This window comes from Python bivittatus, unplaced genomic scaffold (assembly GCF_059951505.1).
Source record: "Python bivittatus isolate LINGU-HERP-01145 unplaced genomic scaffold, Pbiv_v1 ctg000580_np1212, whole genome shotgun sequence".
Lineage (NCBI taxonomy): Eukaryota > Metazoa > Chordata > Lepidosauria > Squamata > Pythonidae > Python > Python bivittatus.
Genome location: NW_028277087.1, coordinates 16217769 through 16231818, shown reverse-complemented (window position 1 = coordinate 16231818; position 14050 = coordinate 16217769). Strand labels below are relative to the sequence as shown.

The 14050-nt window shown below is 41.3% G+C and overlaps 2 protein-coding genes across 5 annotated transcripts in view; one reads left to right on the top strand and one right to left on the bottom strand.

Moving 5' to 3' along the window:
• The window catches only part of PTGER2 (prostaglandin E receptor 2), a 56347-nt gene that overhangs the window by 32090 nt on the left and 10207 nt on the right, over positions 1–14050 (top strand). The gene's annotated exons all lie outside the window — the stretch shown is intronic.
• The window catches only part of TXNDC16 (thioredoxin domain containing 16), a 44385-nt gene continuing 37166 nt past the window's right edge, over positions 6832–14050 (bottom strand). For 2 of the 4 annotated variants that reach the window (XM_088149667.1, XM_088149666.1), the window contains exons 17-20: positions 13881–14019; positions 12914–13074; positions 11009–11202; positions 6832–7672 (exon numbers count right to left, since the gene is read on the bottom strand). In XM_088149667.1, the coding sequence (XP_088005793.1) occupies positions 7383–7672; positions 11009–11202; positions 12914–13074; positions 13881–14019 (784 nt within the window). In that variant the 3' untranslated portion in view covers positions 6832–7382. Of the gene's footprint in view, positions 7673–11008; positions 11203–11672; positions 11875–12913; positions 13075–13880; positions 14020–14050 lie in introns of those variants that run through there. The other 2 variants (XR_015797654.1, XM_088149668.1) reach the window with 2 other exon arrangements.

The window sequence follows — 14050 nt, the reverse complement described above, 5'->3', positions numbered from 1 at the left end:
CACCCACAAGGAAGAATATTGTTTATGGTCTGGAGGATGTACCTCTATTTTTTTATTGCTTTGTTCAGCCAATTCTGGTCTATGCATATGCAAATGATGCCATGTTTCTTGAGCACCAGCATTTATTGGTGCAGTGGCTGGTTAAGTCCCTCCTCATTACCCCATCCTCATTAGTTTTGCTTTTACTTTGGGAACCAGCACAATTGATATCATTTTAGTAGTTGGATTACATATGGAACAGTTTCTTCTGGAACCTTACCTTTTTGGAGGAATCCTTCCTACACTCTTGTGAGGTTCTGGGCAGAGTTCTTCTACTCAGTGCAACAGATGCCTCTTGGCTCAAGAGAACATTTATCTGACCATGTAGCATGTATGCTACAAATTCATATTTCCAGCCTCTGTATTGGGTAGTGGTTATAAAGTAATCTGGTCAGGTAAAACATTATCGCCATGGCCTATTGGGATGTGGTAATCTGATGAAGACGGGACATGCTCTTAAAGCTCCTGTAGACAAATTCTGAGTTAACCATGACGTCGACTCCCATATGAATTTTAAAAGACTTTCATAGCCATTAATTTACAAAGATGATTGCCAGAATTTGGCAGATCATCCAGGTATGTACTTGGTTTCAAAATGAAATGCTCATTGGCATCAACATGCTTTGCAAGCACTCTCATTGTTCAAGCATGACAGACAGCTACCAAATGACCCATTTTCTCACATTTGTGACATTCCTCCATCTCAGCAAATCATCTTGCTCTGTGCACGTCCTTTCCCAAAGTCCATCTAGAATCCGTCAGCGGTGTTGATAGAGATTGCATTGATAGTGAGACAAAGCTTGCATAGGCCTTCCTTTCTATAGGACTGTTTGAATGGCTGGGCTGTTTTAGCAACCATCTGCAGCTCTGTTAAAATTCCTTGATTCTGGTCCTAGCCTGGCCCTTGAGGACCTCACAGTTGTTATATATGTGCTGCCCTGGTATAGTTAAAACAATTTCTATCTGTTGCTTCTGAGATAATGCTTTGTCCAAAATACCCAGTTGGTGCCTAGTATCTTCATTTTTGCTAACTCCCAGCTCAGCCATCATGTAGCCATCTTATGTAGGATTTGGCAGACTCCCCAGGCGTCTCTCAAACACATTATCCGATAACTAGATGACCATTTTCATTTTCAACACCAGTGGTAAAAGATTTTTAAAAGTTTTCTGCCTGTGGCTGGTTGGCATAAATAAGGGTCTATACCTGAAATTTGTCTTCAGTTTAAGAGCTATCTTGTATAGGGAGCATCTCTGCTTCCATCCAACCATGCAGCAGTTCTGCTAAAGTCTCCTGCTAGTTCCCCAAACTTCATAGCTTTCCGTTTCTTCTTACATGGATCTCCAGAGTTGTTAAATGGTTCATATTTCTGACATCATGCTTGTTCTTTATAAATTAGTCTGAGACTTTGCATTAAACCACACTAAGGAAATTTATAGTAGCTACAATATCCTGTATATCCTGCTTACAGCTCTTTGTCTGGTTTTATCTACCTGCCTTATTGCTTTGTTCAATATTGTCCATGCAAGGTTCCTTCCATACTAATCCACCGACTAGGATCTCATTGCACTACAAGTAGCATTTTTGATAGCTTTATCATAAATTTGTGTCACCTCCTTTTAAGGCTGCCCAGATTTTTGGCCATCAGTGCATCTTGTGGCAGTTAATTCCACTGTTTAACTAGGCAGTATATAAATAAGTGCTTCCTGTGCCTTTTTTGTATCCTGAATCTCCTACCTTCCAAACTCTCATATCTGTTCTTCTCATGATGAATTGTGAGGTGGTGACAGCACTAGTCTGCACAGGCATCCACTCCAGTCATTGCACAACCCATTGCTCTGAGGACTCTTTCAGAACGATGCTTGAATGAGCACCCAGTGATGCCAACGCCACTTCGGAACTCCTTGAGGCACTGGCAGGTCCTCTCCTCACCTCCAGCAGAGGGCCTTTTAGCCGGCTTCTTTTTAATAAAGATAAACGCTTTATTATAATAATCTGTGATAAAACACCTGTATGATACAACATCCACCTGCTGGAAGGTTGCTCAGTGCCACCTTCTTTCCCTGCAGGGAATTATCAACCTCTACCTTATCTTTGACTTTTGGGGGGGAAAGTGGGCACATTTACCAATGAAGTGCTGCGCTGCAGCCCCTCAACCTTTTTATTGAGAATGCCTCAGGGCCTATGAGGAACCCAATGACATTTGGGGAAATGTGACTTGGAAAGTCAGTGGTTTGCTTCAGGGCATGCCCACCTGATTTTAAATTTTATTTAAAATTAAAATATTTATTTTAAACAGAGTGGAGAAAGAGGTGAGCAGGCCCAAAGGAGGTTATCTGTGGACATATGGTACCCACAAGGGCTGTATTGGGGATTCTGGGTCTTGAGGATCCTAAGTTAAGGTTCGTAAAGTACCCATTCTGTAATTTGCAAAAACAACAACAACAGAATTTAAACACCATGTTTATGAATCTTACAAATTAATATAAATAACATAATATTTCTCCAACACACTTCAAATTTTGAACATACAACAGAGAAAGTCTTTTGAGTCAAGTTCAACTCCTAGTGATCTCATGACCACTCCATGTAGTTTTCCTGGCACACAATGAAGTGGTTTGCCATTTCCTTCTTCCAATCATTTTTTTTTACAATTCCCAGCCTAGCCTTTAACACTGACATTTTCTGGTGGTCTCCCATCCAAATACTAATGAGTTCCAACCCTCTCTAGCTTTTTAAAATCTGTCATTTGACTTGGTGTCTCTTTTAATGCACCTCCATTTATTATTAGTATCTGACCCACAGGAGCACTTTGTTATATCCCTTGCCTTAAATTACTGTTAACTTAAACAAGTTCATTGAAGGTATAGTTTTTATTCCTTCCCCCTGTAGTTCCACCTCATCCCATATTATTCATGGGTATCTCAACCCCCAAGTTTGCCTCGGGGGCATGGAGATGAAGGATAGGAAGCCTTTCTTCTATGAATAACTTATTTTAGAATATAAGCTACTGAGTCTGGTAGTTAACATGTATAAAAACAAGTGTAGATTTCTATAAAAAGCTATTTTCTCTTTGTTGGCTAAGGATTAGGGGATTTGAAATCCAACACATGGGGGAGCTATCAAGTTGGGAAAGACTAATTTAAAAGTTTATCATCAACTGTTCTAGGCTTTTAAATTTTAAGCTTTAAAACCTCAGTCAGTCAGTCAAGATGTACAACATACCCATATATTTTCTATTGTTCCCCAAGAGCTCATAAAAGCTTTTAAGATTCATCTTTTCAAACATAAATAGCGCTCATATTTTATATTTTATATGCCAGGCCTTCAGCCAGGCTGGATGACACAGCTCCATTAAAACTGTCAAAAAACAATATTGGCCTGAATTTTATCTGTAAGACACTGGCCTCAGTTCTGCATTTGCCAGATAAATCACATTTATAAGGCAGGGCAATAATATAAAAGACAAACAATACAAACATCATAAGAGGCCCTTGACATGCAAAGCCACAATGTACCCTGTGTGGATTTTTCCCGACTGGCAGGAATTATGTTCTTTTCCCGTAAGGCACCCTTGATAGAACTGGTCTCCGTTATAATTTATTAACCCATACCAGAAATACAAGTTCCTGTACCTCAACAGTATCACATGCTTCACATTCAGACAATTTTGATTCAGCTCTTGTATTTCCAAGGCAGGTTGGGAAACATTCTGCTTGAAACCCAGGCAGAGGTTGGCAGTTGGTGGCTGTGTTCCCACAACAGACTGAATCATATGCTAGTCAACCAGATTTTGGCCTAATATACTTAATCCAGCCTGTGTGGTTAGCATGAGATAGGAGTGTTGTGGGTTAATTCAGTAAACCATGGTTAAGTTATCCATGGGTAAGTCTATCATGTCAATATAGCAAGCAACTGGGTTTACGCACAATCCTAAACTGTGGTTTAGCTATGATACTGACTAAACCTCAACTACCTGCATTCACATATAAGCCATAAACCATGATTTACTAAACACTGTCTTTTGTGCAATACACTAAACCAAGGACTAACAAATACATTACAGGTTAACAGGATGTGAAACCCAGTCAGGGCTGGCAATGTACTAAATTAGCTAGATAGTCTAATGTATGCTGGCTGGGGAATTGTGGGAGTTGGAATCCATACATCTTAAAGTTGCTGAGATTGAGAAACACGGGTGTGTCAGATTAGTTAAAGCATTTCTTACATTTTTGGGTCCCAGCCTGCTGTTGAGAGAACAGCAACAGGGGCCACAGAAAATCAAGAGCAAGATTGTGAAGAGGCAGGTTTGGTACTACATTTTTATCTTCCTTCCTTCCAAATGCTCCTCTTCCTTCAGGGAAGCTACCATATATTCAGCTGCAATGCTTTCATTCTCCTTCTACTGCCCCCAAGGGGAAATAACAAAGGCCTGGTCAAAGAGAACCAACTTTTCAGGAACTGCACCCTGCTCGTTTGCATGACATCAGAGCCTCCATCCAGCTGGCTTCTGGCTTAGCCAAAACATTCATCAATCTCAGTAGAGGACACTGGACCCAAATCAATCCATTAATAACATTGTTAGCAAAATAATCACAGCTATAAAATCTAACAGCTGGCTAGCAGAACAAACATTAAACTGAGCACATGTACGAAATAAGAAAAGCCTTGGTGAATCTATTCCAGCATCCTATTTTCCATAGCACCTAGTGGAGAAGGGGGCCAACCATCTCTACTGGCCTGCCTCCATTGTCTGAACCAGCAGTTGTTGTGCAAGCCCTGTGGGTCTGGTTCCCCATGGATGCAATGCATAAAGAAAACCCCAAAAGACCACAGGGTACTTTGACAAGAAATGACCCCTACCCTGCTTCTATTGGCTCTGTTCTGACTCATTGCTGAACTGAGCTATCCAGATTAAGCACGAGAGGCCCAGTTCTTGTTGATTGCTCCGGCTCTGCTGCCCTCCCTCTTTAGCATGTCAGCCAGTGGGAAAAACATCCACCAATCGGGGAAGTACAGGAGGAATTTGGGGTCACGCTGCAGGACTCTGTCATCTCTAGGCTCCTTCCTGTGCTCCTCCTCCAACACTCCAGACCGTCATAGCCTAAACTGACTTCCAGATTCTTCTGTTGTTTGGTCCCATCATTCCACTATTTCACAATTTCAGCTTTGCATTAAACTGGTAAGGTCCAAGCAGTTATAATACTGATGGATTACCAATCTCGTACTGCTAAAAACACAGAAGGCTGTGCTTCATTGCCACTAGCTTCTTAAGGGCTAGTAGATAATTCTGCAAACTTGGAACTTACAGTACTGTGCAAAAGTTTTAGGCAGGTGTGAAAATGTGCTATAAAGTAAGAATGCTTTCAAAAATATATATTGTAATTGTTTATGTTTATCAATTTACAAAATGCAAAGTGAGTGAACAGAAGAAAAACCCAAATCAAATCAATATTTGGTGTGACCACCCTTTGCCTTCAAACAGCATCAATTCTTCTAGGTACACTTGCACAGAGTTTTTGAAGCAACTCGGCAAGTAGGTTGTTCCAAACATCTTGGAGAACCACAGTTCTCCTGTGGATGTAGGCTGCCTCAAATCCTTCTGTCTCTTCATGTAATCCCAGACAGACTCAATGATGTTGAGATCAGGGCTCTGTGGGGGCAAAACCATCACTTCCAGGACTCCTTGTTCTTCTCTACGCTGAAGATAGTTCTTAATGACACTGGCTATGTTTGGGGTCGTTGTCCTGCTGCAGAATAAATTTGGGGCCACACACCTCCCTGATGGTATGGCATGATGGATAAGTATCTGCCTGTATTTCTCAGCATTGAGGACACCATTGATCCTGACCAAATCTCCAACTCCATTTGCAGAAATGCAGCCCCAAACTTACTGTACTGCTCTCCAACCCTTCGGCAAACAAACTGCCTCCTGCTACAGCCAAATATTTCAAATTTTGACTCATCAGTCTAGAGCACCTACTGCCATTTTTCTGCACCCCAGTTCCTATGTTTTTGTGCATACTTGAGTCATTTAGCCTTGTTTCCATGTCGGAGGTATGGCTTTTTGGCCGCAATTCTTCCATGAAGACCACTTCTGGCCAGACTTCTCCAGACAGTAGATGGGTGTACCTGGGTCCCACTGGTTTCCGCCAGTTCTGTGCTGATGGCACTGCTGGACATCTTCCGGTGTCAAAGGGAAGTAAGCATGAGGCATCTTCCATCTGCTGCATTACATTTCCTTGGCTGACCACTGCGTCTATGGTCCTCAACGTTGCCTGTTTCTTTGTGCTTCTTCAAAAGAGCTTGAACAGCACATCTTGAAACCCCAGTCTGCTTTGACATTTTTGCCTGAGGGAGACCTTGCTGATGCAGTACAACTACCTTGTGTCTTGTTGCTGTGCTCAGTCTTGCCATGGTGTATGACCTGTGACATGAAACTGTCTTCCACAACCTCACCTTAGTAGCAGAGTTGGGCTGTTCCTCACCCAGTTTTAAGCCTCCTACACAGCTGTTTCTGTTTCAGTTAATGACTGTGTTTCAACCTACATATGAAATTGATGATCATTAGCCCCTGCTTGGTATAATTGGTTAATCATACACTTGACTCTAATCCTACAAGATCCCTGACTTTGTGCAAGTGTACAAAGTATGCAAGTGTAAGAATTGATGCTGTTTTGAAGCCAAAGGGTAGTCACACCAAATACTGATTTGATTTAGATTTTTCTTCTGTTTGCTCACTTTGCATTTTGTAAATTGATAAACATAAACAATTACAATATATATTTTTGAAAGCATTCTTACTTTACAGCATTTTTTCACACCTGCCTAAAACTTCTGCACAGTACTGTACATAGGCTTATTTTCAAGAGAGTCAGTATGGATTGGCATTGGGGAAATAGCCCATCTACCTCACAAGGTGGTTGCTGTGGAAAAAATAGGATGGAGCACTAATTATACCACCCTGAGCTCCTGTATGAAAGGCAAAATAAAAATCTAACAAATATAAACTTCTTCCTCATCCCTCATAATATTTCTGAATACAATGGATTCCAATAGTAGCTGCTACTGACCCCTTTACAATAAACACCAGAGATTCTGTGATGACATCTTTCTCTTTTTCATGTCCAGATTAGTCCTGAGCTCTTTGGATTTAAAAAAGATTGCTTCCAGATGTGGATGTGTGCATGCGTGTGCAGTCACCCTGCCCAAATTTTGGGCAGGTAAGAGCCACATATCTGTTTTCAGTACATGTTTATGAAGTGTAATTGTTGTCTCTAGATCTCTGCATTGTCCTATCCTCTACTTCCAAAACTATCCAGGGTTCTGATGGTACCAGAAAGCTTTATAACTCTGAATGGTGCTTAGCCTGCTTCTCCTTTGCTCCCAGATGTGGAGCTGTTCTTCGTAAGACCCTTCCAGTTGGCTTCTTTTGTTTCAGTTCCTCCATGGTGGAGCCTTCTGTGGGCTTCTTTGTCACTGCTGCTTCTGCTTTCTTTTCTCCCAGGACCTCCTCCTGATGGGTATTTATACTTCCCTGAGTATAAATAGTAAATTCAGGCAGTGTGGGTTCCATCATACTCAGAAAGTCATAGGCAGGAAGGCGGGGCTTCCACTCTTCATCAGACAAAGTCGCTGAGAAGGGAAAAAGCACACATCAACACGTTACCAGATTGCCTACTGCAGCATTCCCCAACTTGGGCATACCACAGATATGTAGACTTCAGTTCCCACAATTCCCTAGGCAGCTGAGAATTCTGAAGTCCACATTTCTGGAGGAAGTCTGGGTTGTGAAGACTGACCTACAATTATAAACAGTAGGTCAATCTAACAACATAACAATCTTAACAACATAAAGAGTTCTCTACTTCAGTATTCAGTTTTCAACAATAGCTGCTTTCAGGAAGTCTGCAAGCCATATTATGAAGGCTCTGGGACTGTGTAACAGCCATCTAGTAACTAACATAGGTGTCCACCCTAATAGTCATGATAATGTCAAAATGATGAAATGTGCACTGTGACATCACAATGCAAATCCCACTCTTTTGTACTTGCATTTCATACGTTTCCTCCTTGCCCTCCTGCAGACACCTATGGTGGAGGGTCATCCCAAGCGGGGCTGCCCTTGAAGCTGGTCCAGAATGCAGTGGTGTGGGCAGTGATGGGCATGATGGGCAGTGATGGGCTTCACAAGTTGTGCTGGTTGCCAGTTTGCTTCCAGGTGTGATTTAAGGTGTTGGTCACTACCTATGGCATAGGGCCTGGTTACTTGAAGGACTGCCTGTCTCCTATAGTATATGCCTGACTGGTTCGATCTGGCAGGGTTGGCACACTCCAGAGTCCATTGATTAAACAATGCCCCCTATCGGGAACCTGGAAGCGTGCCTTCTCTGTAGCAGCTCCTGCCCTCAGTTACCCCAGAGATAAGGTTCCCCCAGAGATCCGAATGGCCCCCACCCTACTAGTGTTTCGAAGAGCCTTAAAGACCTGGCTCTTCGCACAGGCCTTTCTTGATGCCCCTGTTTTCCTTTCTGTTCCCCTCTGGGTTTATTTTCTTTGCCATTGTTGTTCCTTTGTCTTGTGTTTCGTTTCATTGTCTTTAAATGTTTTAACAATTGTAAACCACCCAGAGTCATTGGGAGTTGGGCAGCATATAAATTTAGTAAATTATTATGATTACTGTTACTATTATTATCCCACCTACAATGATGTTTTTGTCATAGGTATTACAGAAGCATATCCTACGTTGCAACAGTATGCTTTATTATATTGCCTGGCCAGAAAGAGTTAACAGGCAACCATGGGAAGCAGAGATGGAACAAATGTTTGAGATTTAAAATAATCAAAGGCTTATAAAAGCAAACGCTACCCACAAATTTTATTTATTATTTTAGTGAGAAGTATATATACCTTGCTTCAAGTGCTCTAGTCAAATTACTTGAAATATTACTAACACTAGACCAATGAAAAACAACACAATATCACTCTTTAGCTCATTCTTTGGCAACTTCTCTTTTTTTTCCAAGCGGTTGGCTATGGAGAAGGGAAATATAGCTTGGATGTTATCTCTGAACTAATATCTTGCAGGGCTCTGAGCATCTCTTGCAAAGGGCCACATGAAATTAGTCCATGGGCCACGTGTAGCTTGAGGGCCAAGTGTTGCACACCCTTGATCTAAATGATATTGTGTGCTCCGCACTGGTTTAATTAATAAATTAATTAAAATAGATAAGGGGGAAATGATGGCTTTCATGAAAGGAGAAGAAACATCTGATCCTCCAGATGTTGCTGAATCACAAACTATACCATCTATCATTATTATATATGATGGCTGAGTTGGAGTTTAGCAAGATTTTAGGGCCTACATTAATGAGTAGCTAAAATGAACAGAAATAGAAATAAAGAGTTTTTCCTTTCCTCTTGTTGATGTTTAATTCATTGTGAGTTTTTGAAAACTATCTTTTCTTTCCCTTATTTTGGAATTTAAGGTAAGCTTCATTCTATCCTAGCCTGGGATGATTTCATTAACTTCTCTGCCTACCCATTCTATTATTGTTGAAACATTTTTAAATGTGGAGGATTAATAGCTAGTAACATTCTATGGATTGTTTAAAACTGTTCATCGGCATTTGGCAGGATGTATTTTTGTAATTAGTAAGCAGATTTCCTTAAACTGCTATTCACATTTGGACACTCCTATAAGTTGATATGTCCTCCACTCACTGAGAACTTGGATTCTCTTGTGAGAAGTCACATTCATACTGGGAAATCTTAACTCCAGATCCACAACTAAAAGAACAATTTGCTGGCATTAAAAATTTCAGAAGTATCAGTAGTGCCAAATCATGTGTCTTGCAAGAATAGGTGATTCCCTAAGCGAAAAAAGCAACCTAGGGTGTCATGTGAACTTGCTGTTAAGCAAGTTTTACCTTCCCAACGTGCCCAGAACAGCTGGAAAAAGGGCATAAAATTTCAAGCTCTTTCACTTTTTCTTAAAGCAGTCAAAGCCCTTTAGATATTAAAATGTTCCAGCTTCATTCCACTTTTAAAAACAGAAAATTCCCCAAATAAAATAAAATTGTTCTTTAGGGATGTACAGATTCTTGTAGTGAGGATAAAGTAAATAAGAACCTCTTCAAAATTGATTACAAGACAAAAAAGGGAGAATGAGGAAGGAAGGAAGAGGAAAGAAGGGATAAGGGAAAATTCTCAGAGAAGATCTTCCAAAGAGGATATTTGCCTGGCCCTCACCATCCATGGCTGGATGTAATGAGAACCAAGGGGTTCAATCCACTCCTAGGAGACTATATGGCTTCCTCCTCCTTGAAGCATCTTCTCTTTCTTTACAAAGTCCAAAACCTCTTATAGTGTGATGTCGTCTTCACTTGACAGTTTCTCCCTCTAACTGGTTCCTTCACACCATTCTCTGTATCTGTAGCTAACCTTTATCTTCTTTCAAAACCCTATCCTGCTCTTATCTGTACAAATCATTTTTTTCTACCTGTGCAAGCATTTCTACTAGCAACAGTTTGTGGTTTAAGATTGTGGTTCCAATCTTAGTTGTTCTAAAATGTTGTGGTCAACAAGCATCATGTATGTACCTACAACATCTAAAGAAGAAAGGAGAGACAAGATGATTCAACAGCCCTGTACTTTTTGCACAGTTAACTGAAAGCAAAGCAAGAATCAATGCATCTGATATGGCTTCTTTCATTGTACCTATCACCATCACTTTGTGTTTAGACTATTGCAATGGTATTTACATGGCACTGCCCTTGAAAATCATTTGGAAGCTGCATTTGGTTCAGAATGCAACAGCCTGACTACGGCTGATTTTAGCCTATAAACCCCTACATGACTTAGCATCATAACTGAGCTTCTCCAGTTCAGTTTTATTTAATGTCTGAAACAGTGAAAACAAATTGAATAAGAGACCAAAGCATGTTTGATTAATTGTCACTGATGACTTACCCCTTGGAACGTCTTGTTTGATCTTTAGTTTTTCAATCCAAGCAAGGATACTCGTTTCAGAAATTGACTGATCTGAAGGAAAAACAAAGACATGGCCTCCAGAATGAAGGCTGATCCAGAGGAGGAGAGGCACAGGAGGAACCAAGTTTCCAAAATAAACCTTCAGAATACTTCTGCCTACAGGTGTGTTCTTACTAGGTTAAGAAGAGCACAAAAAAACAACATTTGATCAATGCTAAAAGAAATGATTCTCAGTGGTTCTGCAGAATTTTACAAGGGAGATTCAAAGTTGCAGTGTTCAGTCTGTAACCTTCCCATGCCTTTCTACTATGATTTGCTTTTCATCAGAAAAATAAAATCTGTTGAAGTGGGAAAGACAGAATAGCTGTTCAATGGTTTTTGATTGGAAATGCAAGATATACATTTATTTGAAAGAGATTCTTACTAACATTAAAACTCTTCCAAAACTGAGCTCATTCTTTATACTGATTTTCATTTGAAGATACTGTGGTTATTATGGTTCATTTTTAGCCGTGGGAATATCAGCCATATAATGACTTAAGTTGCAGAAGAACATTTCCACTGAATTCTGAAAATATCACATTCTGTTCCCCTTTTTATATCTGGATTTACATATACTATACACACATGCAACCTCCAAATCATGACAAAGAGGCAAAACCAGATTTAAGGATTTTTTTTAAGCATTCTTACATTATAAGACAAAGTTCAGCTTTCAAGTCATTTGCTGTACACTGGAACAACCAAATAGCCTTAGTTCCTTGGTACAGAAGATCAGAACTCTTCAGAATTCAAGCACATCAGAAGGAGCAACATACTGCCAGGAGGTGCCTCCCTAGCTTGTCCTGTGAATAAGTTCAGAGTCAGAACCTACTTTTCTCTTTAGCAGTGGTATTTTGGGTACACAGACAGACTTTCCTGGCATTATCCCTGTAGTCTTTTTGGTACTAAGTGAACATATTTCTGTTCACCCAAGCCTTTTAAATGAACTTATTTAGCCTAGAAGTCTTACAGTTTTAAATCTAATACTTTTATTTTGGCTGTTAATTTTGTTTTGATGTCCTTCGTTATTATGTCTGTTAACTATATAATGTTATTTTTCCTATTTAAATCATTGCAATGTTTGTTTACAGCAGTGTTCTCAACCTTGGCAACTTCAGGATGTGTAGACTTCAAATTCGAGAGTTGGGGCTGGGGAATTCTGGGAGTTGAAGTCCACACATCTTAAAGTTGCCAAGGTTGGAAAACACTGGTTTACAGTGTCTAAACAACTTGGTTAAATCTCACTGCTATTAACTTAAAGAATATGCTAACTACAGGTTGTCCTCGGTTAACAACCACTCATTCAGTGACTGTTCAAACTTACGATGGTGAGGAACAAGTGGTACTTATGACCAGTCCTCATAGTTCCAGCTGTCACAGCACCCCCACAGTCACGTGATTGTGATCCAGATGCTTGGCAACCAGCCCAGATTTCTGACTGTCACAGCATCCCATGGTCACACAATTGTGATTCGTGACCTTCCCTGGGGCTTCCCACAACCAAAGTCAATGGAGAAGCCGGCAGGAAGTCAGAAGTTGTGGTCACACGAGGTCCTTGCTTAATGACTTGCAGTGATTCACTTAACAACAGTAACCTGGGACTGCCAGAACTGCTGTTGCTAAGTGGCATGGTCATGTGATGTCACGCTTTATGACCACATCACTAAGCGACAGAAATTCCAGTCCCAATTACTGTCATTAAGTGAGGACTACCTGTAACATTTCCTAGCACAAAATTCACATTACATTATTCACCTCCAATATGTTCAAACTAATGGGAAAGGCCCACATATTGTAAACTACCCCCAAATGGAGGTCAGCATGGGTATATTGCAAGCTTACAGGTTTAGCCAGCAAGCAATAAAGGTTTTGTGGTGCTCGCCGATAGCCACACGCTTCATTTCTTCTTCTTCCCTTTTGGCAGGAACTCCGTCACTGAACAAAATGAGCAAAGGTTTCTTCAGCTGGAAGTAATCAGGCAGGCTTTCCACTGTGATTTCTGGCTGCAACAGGGAAAACATCAAATATAATACAGAAAAATGCTCCAGCTGTTCAACATTCAAAGAGGGCACCTTCAGTTCTAGTAACTATGTCCCTGGAAGACACTTTCAGCTTTTTTTTTTTTTTGCAGCACAAACCAAAAGCCCAACCCAGCCCAGCCCACCCCCACTCAGGAGCACAGTGCAAAGGGATGTTTTAGTGCGCGGCACTCTTGGAGCTTTTTGTAAAGGAGTTTTTTTGGCGTGTCATGGCTCTGGGGGTGCTTTTGGCTTTTTTCTTTTCACAGGGCACACCTTGTCAGCAGTGGGAGCAAGAAGACGGTGAAGGTCAGCTGGAGCGACAACATGCAGGGGAGCAGGGGTCTCAGAGTGCAGGGTGGTGAGGGCAACTGCAGCTGGGACTGGGCTGGGGTGGCTGCAGCTTCCTGGGGTGTGGTAAGCAGCTCCAGAGCCGCGCAGTTCTGGGGCTGTTGCTGCCCTGCAAGGCAGGGTGCAGGGCGGCCAGAAGGACAGAGATGCGGGGGGAGATAGGCAGGTGGGGAGTTGGAGGCCTAACTGAGGCTTGGGGCTGGGAGGGACCCAGCCTGGAATGGCTTAGATTGGGATGGGCACTTGCTTAACGACCCACGATTCTCTGTTAACGATGGCAACTGGGACTGCTGGGATTGCAGTTGCTAAGCAACACGGTCACATGACATCTCACTTTACAACTGCATCACTTAGCAACGGAAATTCCAATCCCAATTGTGGTCATAAGTTGAGGACTACCTATGAATAAATAAGAGATCAGAAACAGAAAGTATGCTCACAAATGTCTCCAACAATGCATGGCGGATTACTTTAACAATGTCTTGCGTGTTATACTGTGAGAGGTGGATGGCATTCCTTTGCTGAGTTGCAGGCTTAGCAAACAGAAGTGCTGGAAGAAGTACATTATATTTATGGGAACTGGGGGAGAAAAAAAACAGAAATATATTTC